Raw genomic sequence first — 21,031 nt, forward strand, 5'->3', positions numbered from 1 at the left:
GTCGGATTAATAGACCTACTGTAGATAATCCAATTGTAGCTCTGCTTCATCCAACATGTAAACAGGTTAATTCAGAATACGAGTGGTTTTGGTATTGAGCACTTTCTCAGAAAGACCAAGAAGATGTGCGTTGTGTATTTAATCCTTCAAATATTCAGTCCAGGAAATTCCCTGCAGTTTATTGTAAGTCTTAAATGAATGCTTTTTAAAAGTTCTAAGGTCGCTTGGCTTTTAAAAGGTTTTTAGAATATTTGAATGATTTGAAAGCCTTTTGACCAACGGATATTTTCAGGCACAATCATCTATTTTTAACATCTGTCAGTGGAGGCAAAGACTTCTGGAATAGCTCAATAGCTCATTTGAGGAAATCAGACCTCTGACTGCTCCATCATCAACGTCTGAAGTGCTCCTTTTTTGTTAGTGTGGTTATATATAGCAGAAGTTTGCAGTCTGAGATGAAGGTGACTGAAAGTTATGTCTATGAAACTCATTTTAAATAACTCATACAGTCATACAAATCATACAGTCTGCTAATTTTTCAGAGTGGTTATCATTAAAGGACCAGTTCACCCAAAAATGAAAATTCTATATTCATTTACACAAAAGCCTGATAAAAGTGTCATAAAAGTAGTCTTTATGACTTGTACATTATATATAAGTTATAAGTTATTCACTTATGATGTTTCCTTCCAGTGGGCTGCAACTGGATCATTGACTCATTGATTCATTGAATTCAACTCAATAGAACGATTTGGTCACTGCTCATCATGCATCGCTACTGAAAGCGTTAATATCAAGATTTTCATTGAATGACAAATAAAATTTTATTCTGCTCCCCTTTTATGACTTTTTATAATTCTTTTATAGTGTTTCTATTTTGTCGGTTTGGTGCTTGACAGCCCCAGTTTTGATTCACTTTCAATATATTGATTTCTACATTTTTATTGTTGTCAAATGTACTATGCTATTGTTCCAAAGTTTGGGGTTGGTAAGATTTTTTTTAAATGTTTTTCTCACCGAGGCTGTATTAGTTTGATCAAAAATGCAGTAGTACTGTGAAATATTATTACAATTTAATTGAATATATTTTAAAATGTAATTTGGTGTACTTGTATTTAAAATGTAACTATGATGGCAAAGCTGAATTTTCAGCATCATTACTCCAGTCTTCAGTGTCACATTCTAATCATTCTAATATGTTGATGCGGTGCTCGAGAAACATGTCTTCTTACTATCAATTTTGAAAACAGTTGTTCTGCGTAAACAAGGATTTCAGGATTCTTTAATACAGCAAGTTTAAAATGACAACATATATTTTAAATGTTTTAAATATTTTCTGTAACAATGTAAAAGTCTTTATCAATTTATTGCATCTTTGTTGAATATAAGTTTTAGTTTCTTTAAAAAAAAAATCATAATGACCCCAAACTTTTGAACATTGGTTTTTAAGGTTACTTTCTTGAACAATTCATGAGCATATTGTTGTGTGACTGGACTCTTCTCTGTAGATTTCTTCTCTATTTATTTGCAGGCCATAGTGTTATTTGCAGATCCAAACCACTTCCTGTCTGAATTATATCGTACCTTCTCAAGTCTCTGTCATGATCCTGAGATTTCAGTACGAAGGACGGCAGCAGGTGGTTTCCATGAGGTACAAATTTTCTCTCATTTTTGCCATGGTACACAATGAGCCTCACATTTTTGACAGGTAGCAATGCCTCTGTTCAGAATGCACAGTACCATCTTCTCTAATTCCTCTGCATTAGGTGGTCAAATTGCTGGGCCCAAATGTGCATTACATACACAAAGAGCTAATCACTTTGCTGCAGGATGATTCATTAGAGGTGAGTCCTGAAAAAAGGTTTGTGTGTTTGTTTATTAAAAAAAGCTTTCAGGTGTCTAGTCAGCACAGTCATTTCCTAGGCACATCGTGTTGTGCAAGACGTACAACTTTCTACACGGAAAGATTCAATCTTTCTCAGGACCTTTTCCTCATTCAGAGTGTTTCTCTACTGACTGCAAATAGCCATCTGACCATTAAAAACCTCCTTCTCGCAAGGCCAACTGTGCTTATGTAACCTTTTTATTTGGATGCCCATTAGTTAGAAAAGACATACCCTTTTGGAGTGTGTGAAGCAGATTATTTGGTTTCATCTTTATAATGTATTAACAAAAATGAACTACTTGTAGAACTTAAAGGTGAAGTGTGTCATTTCTGCACCATTACTAAATGGAATTGCAAAAATAATTACAGGTTTCCCAAACACTTCCCCCTTATGCAATTGGTCACACCATTGACTGCTCAAACAAATAGAGCAATGTTTTGATTTTGCTCATTTGAATTATTTGATATTTGAAAAGTGTGTGTGTGTGTGTGTGTGTGTGTGTGTGTATTTGGGGGCGCATGCTCAAGTGTGTAAGCCTTTGCGGAGGTTGCATGCAACTGTGTAGGATGAATGAATGCATTGCACCTCCCTAGCTGAGGCTAGGAGTGTGGTATTGTTTATTCTGTCATGATCCTCTGAGCGGTGTTAGTCACACACTGCATTAGCATCCACTATAGTGCAGACGTACAGTAGTGATTTTCATGATTAATCATGATGATGGAAACCGAACATTATAGACTATCTATTATAGTCAGTGATCTCACACCAGCTTATCTCTAATTTTAGAATTGCTTCCTGGAGTTGCTAGAAATGTGTTTCTGAAACGTCTGATGATGAGAAGGCTTTATTGATTTTGTCTGTTTTTGCAGCATTAGCTCAATGCTTTTGAATCTGCAGGTACTGGATGCTCTGTTGAACAATCTTCAGGAGACTTTAGAGCTGGCCACTTCTAGAGGGGAGGGAGCAGGACCTGAGAGCAAGGTACCAGTTAAATGTGCTTTACTTTTTGATGCCTTTAGGCAGCATTATCTTTTGTGTGATCTGTTAGAATTTTAGCTTGGCCTGAAATGTTTATGGTCCTAGCAGTAATAAATCAATAAAAAAATAATAAACTATTTTATTAAAAAAGAATTAGTTATGTTGGAGCTGACATGTAGCACAGTTGTGCTTCGGACGACCCGAGTTCCAGTCCTTGCTCGCAATCCCATCTCCCTCTTCACTTCCTGTTAGGACAAAAATGCCCAAAATAAATCTAAAATAATAATAATAATAAATAATTATTATAATTATATGAAATATTATTTTTTTATTTAAAGATAATAATTATTATTTTTATTATTATGTTAAGTTATTTTTTCTTTTGTGCAAACTGCAAAAGGGCAAATCACCATTACCACACACACAATTCAGTGCCACTCATTCTGCCACTCCACTTCAAAGACAGCATGATCAGCTGCTTGCTCAAACTAAAATTATTCAGGGATTTGTGAAGATCTTTTCGCTCTTTCTGATCCTATTCATTCTACCTCTCTTTCTCTTGCTTTTCCTCACTCTTTTTTTTCCCAACGTCTCGTCAATAATTACAGGGAGCCTGGGCTGCTATGGTGTGTCTTAAAATGAGTCGTTACTCATGAAACACGCATTTGAATGCATATAAAAATACAGTAAAAACAGGAATATTGTGAAGTATTATTACAATGGAAAATAGCTGTTTTCTACTTTAATATATTTTACAATGTAACATATTTCTGTGATTGCAAAGCTGAAATTTCAGCATTATTACTCCAGTCTTCAGTGTCACATGATCCTTCAGAAATCATTCTAATATGCTGATTTGGTGCTCAAGAAACATTTCTTACTGTTATCAATGTTAAAGTAGTTGTGCTGTGTAATGTTTTTTTGGAAACTGATACTTTATAACTGTGATTAAAAAAAGAACTTACTGACCCCAAACTTTTGACCTGTAGTGTATGTTTCACTCTCACCCTTACAGCAGGTGAACATACCGGACTTGGTGCCTGCTTTGGTAGCGGCGGAACAGAAAGCGGCATCCTCGCTGCACTGGCGGGGTCATGAGAAACTCCTGCAGTGCTACTCCTGTCTGCCCCGTGTCATCTCCGGAGACCAGATCTACTTCCGCTTCTTTCAGAGAATGTTCAACATCATCACTACGACTGTAAACTTCTTACACGCACACTCCTCCCTGTACATCCTGTCAATTGTAATTGTGTTTCATCTGTCCTTCTGTTTACGCTGTTCTAGAATGTTCTGCCAGTCCAGCGAGAAGCTGTCAGGACATTATGTGTGTTCTTGCGATATAACCGCAAACAGGAACAGCGGCAAGAGATAATCAGCAAAATAAAGCAAGGTAAAAAAAAAAAGCAAGATCTGCTTATTTTTGTGAATGAGATTCAGCAATTGTAGTTGGTCAGGACTGTTTTTTCTTCTGAACTTAAGAGCTTGCTCAAGGTAGAAGCTACTGGAACAGGCTTCGCTATCTGGACCTGTGTGAGATTACAATAGATCTCTTCTCCAAGTCGTATTTTTGCAAACATTTCCTTATTCCAGCGCTTGAGTTGGTCAGTGACCCCGTTGCCAACGTCAGGTGAACAGCTCACATTTTTTTTTACATCTGTTATTGCGTCCTTTTTTTACTGTGCCATGAATTTGAATTGCTTATTTTAATGCTTTAAAGTACTACTGCTTATTGTTTGTTTTATGTATCAAAAAAATAAACATTCTGGCAGGTACAAACTCTGTTATATGTTACCCAAACTGAGATCCACCATCAGACCAACAGACAAACATCTACTTCAGCAGCTGGAGTTCTGTGTGCGGAAATTGTTGTGCCGTGAGAAGGATAAAGATGTAGTGGGAACTTTGCGTAAGGTGAGGCTCTCATTACTAAGGTGCGGCGGTCACATTAGCAAAGTTTCTGCAAAATTGAATGGGCAATAAAGGTCTATTGGCAATAGTGTAGCATCATATTTAGCACAGCTCACTGGGAAGTCACTTTCAAACCAAGCAGCTTTCTGTCGGTCAATGCGGCAAATTCATTTGATCAACTTGAATCCGCAAAATCTTTTGAAATTTTAGATTGTGTGGATTCCGAGTAAAATAACGAAAATGTGCTGAATAACAGTAAATGTGACTGCAGCTTATACTGCACATATTAAAGGTCTTCTAAGCGATGTCACGCGTTTTTTAGGCCGAAACATTTTTTTGTCACATACAGCAAACATCTCCTCACTATCCACGAGCTGCCTGTCCCCTGAACACACTGTAAAAAAACGTGGTCTCTGTAGACACCCCAGGCTCCACAACCGGCAACAAAAACAAACTGGGCCAACCCGCACCACGAAACATAACAAACAGTGTTCCAGCCAATAACCGACAAGAAGGATTTGGGGGTGGGGTTTGGGGGGTTAGTGCGCGGATGAGGAGGAGGGAGGGTCTAGCTAGCCTCCATTTTGTTTGACAATACTTCGAACGTCAACAAGAAGTGACGTCACCCAACATCACTTAGAGCACCTTTAAGTATAATTTCATTAATTAGAAGTAATTAAAATTTTTAAACTGTATTATTATGTTTTCTTAGACAGTTCTGGAGCTGGACAAAATGGACATTACAGAGCCGGTATGAAAAGATCTGTGACTTTAACCTTTTCCATTTAGTTGCTCTGACATTTTTTTATACACCTCAACACCTTTTCTTTTTTTGAACACTAGTGTTGAAATAACTCTTCATATTTATAGTATCATAAAAGGCATGAAAGAGAGCTCTTGGACCAAAAAAAGGAGAAGGAGGAGAATCTTTTACTTGAAATGGTGAGAGATTTACCCTTTTTTAAATCCTTTTATGAAGACAAGCTATCCCAGCAAGCAATTTTGCGTTTAAAAGATGTCTAATAGCCATCCAAACCCAGCCCATAAGTCTAGGGTAAAACAAGGCAAAATTTGGTCCGTTCGAGAAAATTGAATAGACGTTTAAACCATAGCCCAAGAATAGACACTAGTCATCAATTAGATAACAGAGAAATGAAACCAAACACCTTGTACACCTTGCAAAAATGACATGTAACCAAATTCAAGGTTATTTTGGCTAGAAGTACTAGGTTACTCATAGCCAGACTATATCAGGTCTATAGTTAACCTAGACGGTGAAATGACTGCTATTGCTTGCTTGGATGCTAGTTATGGTTTCTTCAGTATGGTTTTGTCAGTTTTAACTCTTGACTGCATATTTACATGGGTTTTTCCGGCCGGATCAAAGTCAAGTGTATAATATTCTGAGGTCAGAATAAAGACAAAAAAGAATTTTGAAATGTTGCTAACTGTGTGCAACTTGTGGTTTTGTAACACATAGGAACTGCTAGAAAGACAGCAGAGTGAGGCAAAACTAACTGGAGATAAACAGTCTGAGAAGAAACGTGAGTGACTCTTTTAAACATTGGATGTTTTTCTAGCATACTACTGTAAATCTACTGGATGAATGCTCACTTTTTGGTTTGTAATGCAGAACGAGACAGCAAGTCAGGCCTGTCTGGTAGTAAAGGAATGTCAGCATCTACATCAGGAGCAACATCATCCACTTCTACTGGTTAGCATCCTCCTCTGATGCACAATAATGTTAATGCAGTGATTAAAATAAATAGCAGACATTTTTTTTTAACATGTACACTGTTTTTTAAAAGTTTTGGGATCAGTAAGATTTGTTTATTACATCTGTTCAGCAATGATGCATTGAAAAGTTACAGTAAAGATGTTTATATTACATTAAAATCACAAAATTACATATAAATGCTGTTCTTTTGAAGTTTCTATTGATCAAAGAATCCTGAAAAAAGTGTAACAGTACAACTGTTTTACACATTGATAAGAAATGTTTCTTGAGCACCAAATCAGCATATTAAAATAATTTCTGAATGATCATGTGACCCTGAAGACTGGAGTAATGGCTACTGAAAATGTAGCTTTACCATCACGGCAATAAATTACATTTTAAAATACAAGACAGTCTTTTTTTTAATTGTAATAATATTTCACAGTATTACTGGTTATACTGTATTTCTGATCAAATAAAAGCATCTTTGGTGAGCATAAGAGACTTCCTTCAAAAACAAAGTTTAAGAACTTTTGAACGGTAGTGTACATGAACATGCAGGAAACTACTGCAATCATTTTATTTTATTTAACATTACAAATGACATAAAAAAGTAAACATTTTCTGAAAGTTTCAGATTTTCTAAGGTGCTTTTTTCCCCAACACTGATAACATTGATAATGTTTTCAGGTAAGGAGATGCGGAGGGCCAAACTAGCTCGCAGTCGTTCACTCAGCGGCCATCCTACGACAACCAAGATGACAAACCCAGACAAAACCTTGTACGTAGCATAATCATCTTGTGTTGCTATTGCAGTGGGTTACACCAGCTGAGTTCTGTCTGGGTTTAGAAATGTTATCATGAATTTACCATGACCCATCACCAGTAGTTTCATTGCTGTACAAATTCTCTTTAGAAAAGTGAAAGATTCAGGAAGTTGCCCTGGATCGGGAAAGAGTCCTATGCTACCATTAAATGGTAACTAATAGTATTTCATCATTTTTGATGACCTATGCTCCTTGCCTTCAGATTTCTGTTTTTTACCTGTTCTTGTTTGTTTTCCAGACGATAACCTTCGACCGCACCACTTCAATGTTGCTTCTTCAATCTCCTCCACCCCATCATCCTCCTCCATGCCCGTCCTGATCCGCAGCAACACGAGCAGCTCTGTGGATCACCGGAGTAATGGGAATAAAGACACACAGTCTAGGAAGCTCTCTGTGTACGTCTTTTGTGTTCATCCTGTATTTTTTGAAGATCATTATTAATCATATAACATCGTTGGGTATTTTATGATCGTAAACTGGAATGATTCAGCCAATGTGAGCTTAACTCTTTGATGTTGTTTTTCTGTTTTTGTCTGACAGACAGCGGAAGTCGAATTCATTTGGAATGCAGTCTGGGAGAGAGTGATTACCACTTTGCCTATTGACTTAAAAGCCCCTTTCTATAAGACTTTTCATTCTGCAGCAGCAGCAGCAGCAGCGTCCCTCCATTTTGATGTGTCCATTCTCTTCTAGACCAGAAACAGCTTAAGATGTGCTGGGGCATCATTTAAGGTCTGCATTGATCCATCTATGCCTTATTTCTCACAAAAACTCACACCATACATCATAACATGATAAACCGAGAGTTGAGGAGTAATTGAATGTATTTAATTTACTGCCTCATTATTTTGTTTCTTGTATGATAGCATGCTTTGCAAATTCTCTGTTTTATATTTTTGAAGTGGCTAAAAGAAGAGAAAAAGAAGCACTATGTATTTTTATGATTGAAGAGTTTTGGAACTCTCCATCCCATCCCACCAATGAGATTGTGCCAGGTGCTGCCCAGCACCTGATTGATTAACGCCAACATCTTAGTACCCAATGAATAAAACTCATGTTGAATACGACGTGCTTTAATGAGTTGTGTTTGAACAGCATGTTGAAGTGCTAATACGAATACAATGCTGATACTGACAAAGCACATCTCCGGAAGTAACCGGGTAACACTCCATCACACTATCAATACATCTCCTAAATCAACCATTTAAGAAAACACTATACATTTACAGTTATTATTTTCTTAGTAGATATTGTGTTGTGTCTATATTATATTGATATTTTGCTTTTAAAACATCAAAAACACTACTCTGTTATATTACACAAATACATTTTAAATTCAAAGTTGGTTATTCATGCAAAACAAGTGGTTAGGATTTGATACAGTCTAGTTTCTTACTGTAAGTACACCATTGGTAGTTTCTGGTCACTGTGATTTTGCCAAGTAAGACATGTTTCTGGATCAACACATTTTGTTGATCCTGGAACAACATTCCTGTCCGAAAATTCTAACCCTATCCCGATCCCTAAAACTAACCCTAGCCATAACTTATCCCTAAAATCAGAGGAAAATGATAGTCGAATAATACTGATGTACAAGCACATAACCCTGGCTGTAAGCCTAAACTTGACAAACTGTAAACTTGTCCCTCAAATCTGATTGGTCGATTGGAATGTTGTTCCAGGAACATGTACTTGGTAAAAACACATTCACCGGTAGTTTCTTTATACATATTTAGTTCTTAGTTGGGTCGACAACACGTCCTATGTAGAGGATGGATTTTGTGGCCTCATGGTAAACGATGAAAATGAAGGGTCGGTTGAATGTGAGCCTGGGAGGAAGTGGGCTCGTAAGGAGATTAGTGGAGGCATCGGACACTGAGCCTCCAGTCTCATCCACTTCCACGGTGACCTTCTGTACCACCTGGAATCAAGCGGCATTGGTCAATGCATGCTGGTATATCACTTCTTTTACTACCATTCCATAGAATTGATATGCACAATACATTTCAGAAATAAACCAGATTCATTTAAATAATTATATTAAATTATACAAATACAAAAATGTCAAAGAATTTTGTTTTATGATATTACATTTGAAAAGTTTGGGGTCAGTAAGATTTTTTAGAAAAAGGAATTTATACTTTCAGCAGGATCATGTGACACTGAGACTGCCAGAATAGCATCTGCAAATTGAGCTTTGCCTTCACAGGAATAAAACACATAAATTATCAAGATATACAAAAATCTTACTAACCCCAAACTTTTGAACAGGAGTGTACAATATATATATGCACACACTTACACCCTCCTGGTTATGTCAATACTAGTTAAAATCATGGTTCCATTAATAAATGAATTGACATGGTTTTTAACAGTCTCCTTGTATTGTTAGAAAAATCTCACACCTCTGACAGTTTCAGGCTTTCATCGCTGCTGATTCCAGAGAGATCTGCAGTACTCCCAAAGATCTCCTTAATGCCCAGACTGGGCAGACTCATACTTAGTGAGTTGGACTGCTTCAGTGAAAATCTGGGCAACTGAATCTCCAGCTTCCTGAGGAGAGAGATAAAATTGATCTTTTAGAGATCAAAAGAAATTTCTTGAAATTGCATGTTTTTACAGAGTAACTGTCAAGCATGTCATATGATTGCTCACTTTGGCTGCTCAGCATGAGTTTGATGGAAATTTGAGTCATTTTAAACAAACAAAAAAAAACACATTGATTTGCGAAAATGTGAGAGACTGATTACATGACTCACGTCTTTTTCAGCTTTGCAACCCATCCACGGAACACTTCACCAGTCATGGATTCGTCAACATAGGTGTAGTCCACATCTTCATCTGGAAGAAGGACAAGCATGGCAATGCCATCCTCACAGGGCAGTTTCAGAATGCCGACCTTTAATGTGGGGTCATAGGCCAGGTAGTATTTTCCCGAATGGAGCATCATGGGCACTTGTACAATGTTATACTTGTTCACAAAGAAACGATCCTCTTGGGTGAAGGTAACGTTGAAGGGTTGCAGCCAATAACCTGTTAAAGATCGAGAGGATCATTTTCAAAGCTTATTGCACTGATCTCTGAAATAGTTGAATAATAGATATTCAGCAGTCAAATGAAGCTGATTGTTTTGTACATTGTAATTAGCGATGCAACGATATGAAAATTTTGTCCGATAACCAATAATTCTTTAAATTTGAAAGCTGATAACCAATATATTGGCCAATAAATCTAAATCCACAAATTTTGAGCCTGATTATAAAAACAAAAGTCTCACCAATAAAAGCCATGTCCCAAGCAAAGAATTTAGTGTTCTCATTATCATTTTATGCAGCCTATAAGACCTTACATGTTGCACTTAACTGTATTTTACTGATTTCAATCATATTTCAAGCAATTCAAAACCATCATGGTGAACAGTGCACATCTGAAGTGTCTCAACTGAAGGAAAAATGCATTATTTATCGGCTTTATTATACCTGACAATTTTTCTTTGGGCAGATAACAATAACATTAAAAATGAACATATATCGGCCGATACTGATATGGTGGCCGAGATATTGTGCATCCCTAATTGTAATGGAATATTTTTCTTAGCAGAAAATAATATATAACTACTTGGAATATTAAGATAAATATATAAATTATGACTTTAATCATTTGTTTTTCACTTACCTGTGAAAAAACTTGCACTGATTAACATCGCCATGCTTTGTGGATCTACATTCTCCACCACGTCTTTGACTTTGTCCCCTGTTTTGGTTCTTACATAATTATCGATAGTCACTTTGGCCAGCTGTCCATTGGCATAATTCACATTTTGAACATCTGCATCATAAAACTGCTTAACCTGGTTGCTGAAGCTGTCATCTGCCTTGAGGTCCTGCTTCACGAAGAGGCCAGTGACCTGGATTTGAGCAGTCGTCTCCCTCAGCTGCTTGAGTAGGGTCTGAATTCTTTCCGGCTCTCCTTCTTTCTCCATGGAGGCCACACCAATACCCTGTAGCAGCTCAGTGCGAGCAGCCCCACCAGCCCCGGCTGCTAATGTGGCTAAAGCTAAGGTAGCCCCCTGGGTTGAAACGGCTACATTATCATCACTTGAGCTGGCAATCTTGCTGTAAAGCCGGGTAGCAAAATCGGCATTCATTCGGGCAAGCTTTTCAACATCTGTGGTTTGACCAAGAACTGACACAGCAAGGAGAGCTGCTCTGACCAAGAGGGAGAAGATGTCCATCTTCATGTTGCTCTGGTGAAAAACAGGCATTTTTATTTATCGTAATGAACAAAAAATAGCTACATTATATAGGTCTCATACAATTAACACTGTAAAGCCTGACATATATGAAATAATAGTCAGAACAATCTTTTTTTTTTTTTTTTATGAAACAGTTAATTGAAACTTTAGATAAAATTTAAAAACAAATCTAAAAAAGGTTTGCATATTTTGAATCATATTTGATACATCAGGATTTTATGGCTCAAGCAGTATGATAACAGTGAGAATAGGGAATATGGAAACACCTGAGGAGGAAAGAAAAAAAAAATATTCAGAGGCACAGACAGCAAAAAATATGCAATTTGGTGCAGATGTTATATGGCCAAAAAGTTAGATACAATTCTGATAGCTTGTAATGTAAATCAATGAGATATTTACAACAATATAGAGTACTACTAACATAAAATGCATATAAATCAATTGTCACAATATCTACCAATAATATGTCTTAATAAGATATTTAAATGCTTAGTTTTATGATCAAAGCTCTGCCGTTTTAATTTTAGGGGGCAAAATAGTGCAATGCAATTGTGTATAACCGTTTTTTCCCCGCTATGTTCGGATCATTTAAAGTGATTAGAAATGTGATACAGTATGCTATTATGGGGCTAAGAGACAATTATGTATAATTAATAAAAAAAAAGTAATATATGAGAGCCCGCACTGGAAAACACCCAGCTGACTGTCATTGTTTTGTTAAGGTACTGATCATAGGCATGGACTTTGAACATTTGATAGGTCACAACTTGTAAACTAACAACAATCTCCTATTGATTGGTTCATTTATGTCTCAATGGCCTTTTCGTTGTAAAAAATCTCAAGTAACGTTACTAAGATGTTTTTGTGGTTTGCGGAAACGCTTACTTTTAAAGGCTGATAAACATGCAGACATGTATCTAAAGAGTGTAGTAGACAGTAATCTGTCATAATCTGCAATCTGTCAATTTATTGTCATTCTCATCACAGCCAAATCAAGAAAAAAAACAGCTAAACAAAACAGCATCGTTTAAATTGGGATATACAGGATGTGGACATTTTAATTAAGGTTCGTGAACAGTCGTGATGATTACAAGGCAGTGTGTTGACAGCGCAGTTACTTTAAGGGTTCTTTCGCATACATACTGCGCTAACATACAGCAACACTGTTACTAAACATAATAGAAATGTTACATAATTCAATACAGTGTTCGAATTCGCGTGCATTAGATTCTACAGAGATGCAATCATATAAGTAAAAATATGGTGGAGGCCAAAATACTTACAAATGTTTGATTCGACGTCAGTGCCTAATGTCCTTGTTAAATGACTACAGACAAGTCTGTTTTAAAATCATTCACTGCAAACACAGTAGATAAATCGTCTAAACTAACCGTTCACATGATGTCGCCATCAATAACAAACCGAACGTACGGAGATTACGCAACATCCGCCCTTTGCGCATTCTCGATGATGTACGTAGTTACTCATGGCATGTCTCACATTCATCGCACATGAGCAACATAAACAAAAATAATGTTATTTTGCATTCTTTCATTCCTAACCAGTCTATTTTATTTTTGCTTTGTGTCATTTTTTTCTAGCTATTTGACAACGGAGGGGTAACATAATTATAATATTAATAAAAATATGTATATACCTACCTATATTAACGAATGTATTCCAGTATAAAATGATTACGACGATCCAATTTGACCCTTCTATATAAAATCGTTATGCTGTTCACGAAAAAAAAAATGTCACCGGCGTAATATAGGCCTATATATATATATATATATATATATACTTTTTTTTTTTTTTTTTTTTTTACCATTTTCACCCATAGACAGTAAAAGGGTTTCACCATTAAGCTACTTTGGCCCTGTCCCAATACCCACACTGCGCCCTAAGGTTTTCCTCGAAGTGGACACTTTTTTAAAGTGCACTTAGCGGAGTAAGTGCACAAGGGCCCGAAGCTGTGAAGAGCAGATTTGGGATAGTTTTGCACACATCACAATCTACGTCACTTCTGTTGTGATCAGGAGAGCAAACACCGTTCATTTGGCTAATGTGTGCTGCTTATAATAGCTGTATGACATAATCCTTTGAATGAAAAAATTAATATCTTTTTTTACTCTTAGCTACCAACCTTTCTGTTAATGTTATTAATATTAAAACCGTTTTTGGCTAAGATAAATTGTGACTGAGGTTTCCCAGAGCTTATACTGCCTTACCGTATTCACAGCGATTCGAAATGCAATTTTAATTATGTTATTATGGAAATTGATATATGAAATTCTTCCCATCCCATACATGAAAAAATACATGACGTGTTGGTGATATATTAGGCTATATATTAAAATAGTCTTACATAGGCTGTATGAAATAAAATGACACAACCCTGTCTCTTTTTGTTAAATTTTAGTTTTATTGACCAATAATAGCCATTATTAAAGTATAAGTAAAAAGTATAAGAAGCTTTATAAGTCAAGAAATAAAGCAAGTTAAAAGATTCAGTCAAACAAGTCAACAGGCTAACGTTACAACGTTACAGTTAAATAGCCTAAAATATATAAAGTTATGAAACTTCACTTTGCCCTCAGCCCAAACAATATGCCAGGGAACAAATCATAGATTAATGAGACCAAAGATCGCCCGTTAGATATACACAAGCCGATTTATAGCTCATGTTTAACCACTAGACACAGAGCCCGCGGGAAACGTCAGAATGACTAGCCGAGGTAAAGCTGTTCCAGGCGGGGTACATTGCGCGGAGCGCCCGCTGATCCCTGGAACTCCGAAAATGTCAGATCAAATTTTTAAATAGGCGCTATCTTTATAACTAAACCACAGATTTGAACTTTAAACAACTATATTCTTGACTGAAAAACTCTTAAAACTACATTTCGTGACACAATAACACTAATATTTTTAAATTTCGCGGCCATGAAAAACACTTCACCACACCGGCTTCCTTTATCCTCTTCGGAGTTTCCGCTCCCGAACAGCACCATAGCAACCGTTCTCCCCCATTGGTTAGCTGTTCGAAACGTCACAATATTACAAGGATTCTGGGTAATATCCCATAGCAAAGTGAGGTCTGATCAAGGGGGTAATCCATCAGCCGGAAGTTGAAGCTGCCTCCGGGGGCCGCCATTGTAGCTGGCTATCACCTGCTGTTAGCATCCCATTGACTCCCATTCATTTTGGCGTCACTTTGACAGCGAATAACTTTACATCTGAGGCGTCCAAAGACTCCATTTGTCGATTATTTATTTCTAAAGAAACACGACAATGTACAAAAGGCTCCATTACTTTGTATCTTACGTTATGGCCCCGTAGAAGCCATTCTTGTAAAAATAGGCTAACGATTGCGTCATAACCACGGGACGCTCTGTCGCACAGTAGAGAAATTACCGTATAGACAGAAGTAGAAGCTCGTAGGCAATCGTTTACGGTCTATGAGGCAATCGGGACGGGTGGACATGGAGGCATAAAGTCGAGGGAGAAGCCCATAGATAGAGAGTTCATAAAAGCAACGGGACAAAATATTTCAACAACAGATTTGTTTCAGATTTCAATTCAGATTTGTCCCGGCACAGCTAAACTAGAAGGTCAGAACGGTTGCTCACGTGACAACTACGTCGTCAAGCTCAGTTTGAGCCTGCGCAGAACGCTTGGCTATCAGGAAGTGAGTGCCCATGTTGGGCTTCAACTCTCTCCGTTGAAATCAACGGGGTCGCTGTGTCCATTTCTTTTACTGTCTATGGGTCTGATGCGCACTTGTGAAAGGGGTGCATTAAGTGCCCTTATGATCACCCCTGGAGAACACTATTAGAGGATTGGGATACCCTATGGTCTTGCACCCCTTAGCGAGAACGCGCATTGAAGGGCGCAAGTGCGGATATTGGGACAGGGCCTTTATGACTTACAGGACATGTGAGAAAAGCTATAAAATACTACGGTGGCCGAGAAAGCTCAACGCGCTGCAACTGAAGAAAACACATGCAAATAGAAGCAAATGTAACGGGTACCGTGGCGTGGGTACCGTGGCGTCGGCACCCGTGAGGAACAGATTATTCTCCTGTAACACAGGAGAGAAACGAGGAGACAGTGTTCAAGTTCAAGCTCTCTGGAGTAATTTATTCACAATATGTGCATTAAACAAATCTCTGTTTCTCAGAGTCACATTATGTTTCACATATCACATTTTCAATGTCTTCTTAACATTATAATGACTTTCAGTGTTCATGTCAATTCACAATCTGCAATAAAATAAACTTCTCAATTTCACATTCATGTTTACTGACTCTGTATTTTTATATTTCACACTATTCATCAAAAAAAAAAATACAAAAACCATAGCAAAATACTTCAATTACTTCTCTTAAATGATTAATCATTTCTATTCACAATATTTTTCCAGTATCACATTAATACGATGCTGTAAATCACTCTCAGAATTATTAATATACTTAAAATATAACTTTAAATATAACTTTAAACCTTATTTAACACATTAACTATTATCAATCGATCTTCAAAACACAAATATAGTATGTTAAACAATATTTATTAACCATTATAAAATACCTTCATGTGCATTTGTATAAGGGAAAATGTATATTTTTTTCTGACGCGCTCACAAACGTTACATGTGCGTTTTCAGTAGGCCGCTAATCGGTCGAGCTTTTCTCTCTCACTTAAATCAACCTCAAAAACAACCTCTGACGAGCATCACTTCTCTAAAACAATTCACTTATATTCACATTATATATAAACACATTTCAGCATGGTTAAATTCAACTTTAAAGTGTTTTTATACATTTACCCACCTGTAACACAGGAGAGAAACGAGGAGACAGTGTTCAAGTTCAAGCTCTCTGGAGTAATGAAAAACTCACGACTCGCACAGCTTAACACCCATCGCTCGACTCTGCCCCTAACGGTCAGGAGTAGCATTGCACACTTCTCTCTTTTTCTTTTAAAAGGAATCACATTACAATAAAACCCTTCTGAATGTTTCTTTTTCCAAAATAACACAATAACATTTTCAAAATGAAACCAATAATTTTGAATATACTTAAAGTACAATTACAATCCTTTTGTGATCGTCACACAAACACATGCAAATAAAAAAACCGCATGCAAATAGAAAAAACACCTGCAAATTAAGAAAACATCATCATCAGTTTCACAACACATGAGCTCCAAATACTCACAACACCACCCAAATACAGAAACGCGCTGCAAAAGCTCACAACACAAATACAGAAAACGCGCTGCAAATAACACAGACCGCAACGGAAATGTTTCCAGGGGAACCAAATAAGTGACGAACCCGGCTGGGACGTGCTGGTGCTTACCTATGGTGCTTACAGCTTAAAATTCTACTTTATGTATTTATTTATTTTTGCAAAACATACAGAGATTACATTTTTATGACATACACCTTACAATGTACAAAATGTATTAACAATATGTTCAATGTCATCAGAATACAAATGAGAAAAGAACAATGAGCTGAAAACTAAAATAAATAAATAAAAAAGATAGAGAAGAAGAACATGAAGGAAAGATATTTATCTTTCATCAGTTACATTGTACAAATTGTTTCATGTTATGTTTAAATTTTCATAAAGAAGTTTCATAAGAAATGTTAGGTAATGTAGGGTCCAAAGTTTTAAAGTTGAGACACACAGATATATAACGCATATTTTAAAAGCTTTTTTGTAAAGTAAAAATAAAAATGTATTTGCAACCGTTATGTTAACAGTCGTTTCTCTTCAGCTGATGGCATAGGCGGAGTTTGGGGGGGGCTAGGGGGGGCACTGCCCCCCCAGACCAGAGCCAATTAATGCCTGCCTTGTGCTTTGAAAAAAAAAAAAAAAATACTGTATTCATATTTTCTCATTTTATTTGTCTTATCTTATCATTTTTGCGGGTATAATGAGTAAGTTAAGGCTAAATTATTTTTAATTACTGTATTGAAAAAGAAGCTAATTTTCTCACGACTGGCGGATCTCAAAGTATCGCGGTAAGTGAGGAATTTCCTGTGTGTTTTTCGCGTACAGACACGTCCGTTCACATGGATCCCCAAAAAGGACTAAAACCGCTGTATTATTCATGCCAGGCCGACTCTCCATGAGAGGATAAAGAACAGGCTGCGGTTGACGATGGGAGCAGCCAGGTTTTCTTCTCTTGCGATCCTTCACATCGAAAGCGACATTACGGCCAAGCTCTCACCTGAGACCATTATCGACGCAGGACGCAAAAAAACGAAAATTACTGTTGCACTAGTCTGAGCAATATCTAGGTCTGTAAGTTTTATTTCTCTGCCAAATAACTGCTTAAGATGGAGAAAAACTCAACACACTGCTTTCAATATGCTGTTCAATATGTTTCAAAAGTGGAGAGTAGGCTATGTGACCGTTAATTTTTCCCGTGTCTCAATGTTTTAAATGTTTCATGAAATGGCTACAACAAAATGCGAAATAACTTTTTTTTTTTTAATCGCTCTCATTGCCACAATTGTGTTTCAAACGTGGAGAGTAGGCTATTGTGTGACTGTTCATTTTTCCCGTGTCTCAAAATGTTTTAAATGTTTCATGAAGTACAATAAAATGCGAAATATAACTTTAATCACTCTCATTGCCACAATGTGTTTTGAAAAAAGGAAAGAAAAGAAAAACTAAAAATCTTTTTGTTTTGGTTGAAGATAATATTTTAACAGTGCAAAAGTGGTCCACATTTCATTTATCCTAATTGTGTCCGAACGACAATGATTGCTACATGAATGAATGAATGAATGCTACAATGATTTTTTTTTTTTTGCCCCCCCTGGCTCGAATGTCAAACTCCGCCTATGAGTAGGGCATAGGGAAGCTCACGAGCAATAAGCACGTCCCAGCCGGGTTCGTCACTTATTTGGTTCCCCTGGAAACATTTCCGTTGTGGTCTGTTATTTGCAGCGCGTTTCTGTATTTGGTTGTGATGTGAACTTTTGCAGCGCATTTCTGTATTTGGAGCACACGTGTGTTGTGAAACCGATGATGATGTTTTTTTATTTTATTTGCAGGTGTTTTTTTCTATTTGCATGTGTGTTTTTTTCTATTTGCTCGCGGTTTTTTCTATTTGCATGTGTTTTTTTCTATTTGCACGCATTTTTTTTCTATTTGGATGTGTTTGCTGCAGTTGCGTCGCGTTGAGCTCTCTCGACCACCGTATAAACGGGAAAAGGAAACTTAAAGCTGTTTTTTTCTTGTCTTACTTGAGGCATTATACGAAAAAGTAAATATATTAATTTCAAAGATTTATATCTGAGCAACATATGGAAATATACCCCTGCACTCTTTGCAAACAAATGTATGTAATTGTCGTGTATTCACAAATGACTGTGATTGGTCATCCTGTTTACCTTACCAGCGCTGAGAAAAGGAACATAAACAAACAGTAACACGTGACAATAGAGTGGCGCAGCAGGTATGACGTCAGAAACTGGAAGACTCGCCAAAGGTTCCTCCGAGATTTTCCTATGGGGTTTATAATGGGTTTTTTTTTTACCCCCTAATGAGTAAAATAAAGCCTGTGGTAAACATAACTTGATGATACTTTGACGTTTCTAGTTGCTTATTAAAAACGTTTTCAAAAATGAACATAACTGCTTCAAAATTCGCGGTTTCGCTTTGGTAATTTGTGTAAAGTATCGTCAAATTATGTTTACCACATGCTTTATTATACACAATAATGTGTAGCCTATATTATTAACCTTTATCAACCACAAACCGAAAATCTCGAAGGAACCCTCGGCGAATTAGTTTTCCGGATTCTAATGTCATACCTGGCTTGGCTAGCTATAGCGGTTGATTGAGTCGTCAATTTTTTTTAATCCAAGAAGGAGAGAACGCTGTTAATCGGATGCGTACCTCGTTGGCGGACTGTAAAATAAGTGCAGTGCAATCTCTTTAGTTCAGGGGATTTGGTTTGGAGCAGTACTTGAGCCTGAAAGTTAAGCATCTTAGCTTGCCTTGAAGAGCATAGGCCTACTTGTAATGCAGTAGATAGGCCTTGTCTCAACTTTATTTCTTATAACTAAGACTTTATTGTAAAATTATGGCTTTAACTTGTCTGTCTTTCTGCATATGCAAGATAGATGATTTTTTTGAATAAACACCAAATATAATAAATAAATGTAGCGTCTGGACCAATCAGACACACACAAATTAATCATCTTTAATGAAGAATCCAACAAACTCACTCTTCCAACAAAGTTCTATGAAACTTCCCCCACAAATGAAGCCTAGCCACTGGCAGAACTCGGTGTCCTGTTACAAGACTGATAAGTTTTACGACCCAAAAGAATGTGCATGGACTTAATTCTTGCTGAGAAGGAGAAATGAACCCTTTTAATCCTATATATTCTATATACTGTATATAACCATGTGATAAATGTATTAACATGCATCTAATGTTCCATCTCATGATTTTCCATTATGTTTTTTTGGTCTATGTTTTCTTGTAAACTCTAATGGGTTAACGTTTCAGACTTTGCATGATTAACCAGAATCATATGTGTGGCATATTTGGTCTCTATAATCTTGTACTTTGAAGATCGAAATGACTGTGTACATGATATGTCGATAACAACAACATATTAGTATTACAAGAATCTTTCATAGTTTCTTCATCGGCTACCACCCCTCCAGCATGCACATTCAATGAGCACCCTTAAAACAAAGAGCAATAAACCAAATTCCCGCCTGGAACTTCCACCCTTCTTATTGGCCGAGCCAACCCTGAGAGGTTGGACTTTTCTCAGGTTATAAATTGCATCCACACCAGCCCTTCACTCTCTCGCGCTCTCTTGTCCTCTCTTGTCCTCTTAGCCCTATCTGAGCCTCTGGCACTCTTACTCTCTTGGGCCTTCCTGAGAAGTCCTAATGGTGAAGATGATGCTGAACTAGAAGTCCCTCAAGGACTCCCAAACTTGCGCCAGGCTGTGGTCTTGTCTTTCCATTCACCAAAGATCCTCTGACTACCACTGGTTCTCTCTCATCAAGACAACATCAGCAAAGATCAACCGGAGCCTCAACAAATTGCATCAGGACAGTTTAATTCAAATGGACGAGACATGCAAGTATCAAACTTAGTCTCATTATTTGATACATTAAGTATCCTTACCCCTTTTCAAGAAGGGCGTGTTAGAACTAAACTGATGGTTTGCTCAGGCTGTTGATCTGCTGAACATCCAACAATGCTATAACTTCTTGCTTTCCTGTATTCTGCTTCAGCTCTTTTTCCCTTGGTAAACTGTATGCATGTATGTATGTGTATTTTAGTTAAATGTTTAGTCTAGTTAATAAAGTCTTTTTCATATCACATGTAAAGTTGTCTGTGTCTCAAGCTCATATCTGGAGTCACTAATCATAGATCTTGACTACTTGCTCTTAGTAGTACTTAGTAA

General features: G+C 37.0%; 2 protein-coding genes across 3 annotated transcripts in view; one reads left to right on the forward strand and one right to left on the reverse strand.

Moving 5' to 3' along the window:
- ppp4r4 (protein phosphatase 4, regulatory subunit 4) overlaps positions 1 to 8,230 on the forward strand; it is a 29,792-nt gene extending 21,562 nt beyond the window's left edge. Inside the window, exons 11-25 of the mRNA XM_056259985.1 lie at positions 1,532 to 1,651; positions 1,767 to 1,844; positions 2,784 to 2,867; positions 3,880 to 4,062; positions 4,149 to 4,254; positions 4,344 to 4,491; positions 4,634 to 4,775; positions 5,485 to 5,523; positions 5,643 to 5,714; positions 6,253 to 6,316; positions 6,406 to 6,486; positions 7,180 to 7,270; positions 7,406 to 7,467; positions 7,555 to 7,711; positions 7,857 to 8,230. Coding sequence (XP_056115960.1) covers positions 1,532 to 1,651; positions 1,767 to 1,844; positions 2,784 to 2,867; positions 3,880 to 4,062; positions 4,149 to 4,254; positions 4,344 to 4,491; positions 4,634 to 4,775; positions 5,485 to 5,523; positions 5,643 to 5,714; positions 6,253 to 6,316; positions 6,406 to 6,486; positions 7,180 to 7,270; positions 7,406 to 7,467; positions 7,555 to 7,711; positions 7,857 to 7,902 — 1,473 coding nt within the window. The 3' untranslated portion in view covers positions 7,903 to 8,230. The remainder of the gene's footprint in view (positions 1 to 1,531; positions 1,652 to 1,766; positions 1,845 to 2,783; positions 2,868 to 3,879; positions 4,063 to 4,148; positions 4,255 to 4,343; positions 4,492 to 4,633; positions 4,776 to 5,484; positions 5,524 to 5,642; positions 5,715 to 6,252; positions 6,317 to 6,405; positions 6,487 to 7,179; positions 7,271 to 7,405; positions 7,468 to 7,554; positions 7,712 to 7,856) is intronic.
- A 143-nt stretch (positions 8,231 to 8,373) lies between these two features.
- Positions 8,374 to 13,028, reverse strand: serpina10a (serpin peptidase inhibitor, clade A (alpha-1 antiproteinase, antitrypsin), member 10a). 2 transcript variants are annotated; one of them, XM_056259988.1, is made up of 5 exons: positions 12,855 to 13,028; positions 10,992 to 11,562; positions 10,076 to 10,349; positions 9,722 to 9,869; positions 8,374 to 9,237 (listed from the first exon to the last, which is right to left on the reverse strand). In XM_056259988.1, the coding sequence occupies exons 2-5, from the start codon at positions 11,554 to 11,556 to the stop codon at positions 9,049 to 9,051; spliced, it is 1,176 nt and encodes a 391-aa protein (XP_056115963.1). In that variant the 5' UTR covers positions 11,557 to 11,562; positions 12,855 to 13,028; the 3' UTR covers positions 8,374 to 9,048. The 2 variants fall into 2 exon arrangements, with proteins under 2 accessions (XP_056115963.1, XP_056115962.1); XM_056259987.1 differs by having other exon boundaries at positions 10,992 to 11,560; positions 12,963 to 12,997.
- Positions 13,029 to 21,031: the final 8,003 nt, after the last annotated feature.

This window comes from Rhinichthys klamathensis, unplaced genomic scaffold (assembly GCF_029890125.1).
Source record: "Rhinichthys klamathensis goyatoka isolate OS25496 unplaced genomic scaffold, OSU_Roscu_1.1 h1tg000170l_1, whole genome shotgun sequence".
NCBI classification, from domain to species: domain Eukaryota; kingdom Metazoa; phylum Chordata; class Actinopteri; order Cypriniformes; family Leuciscidae; genus Rhinichthys; species Rhinichthys klamathensis.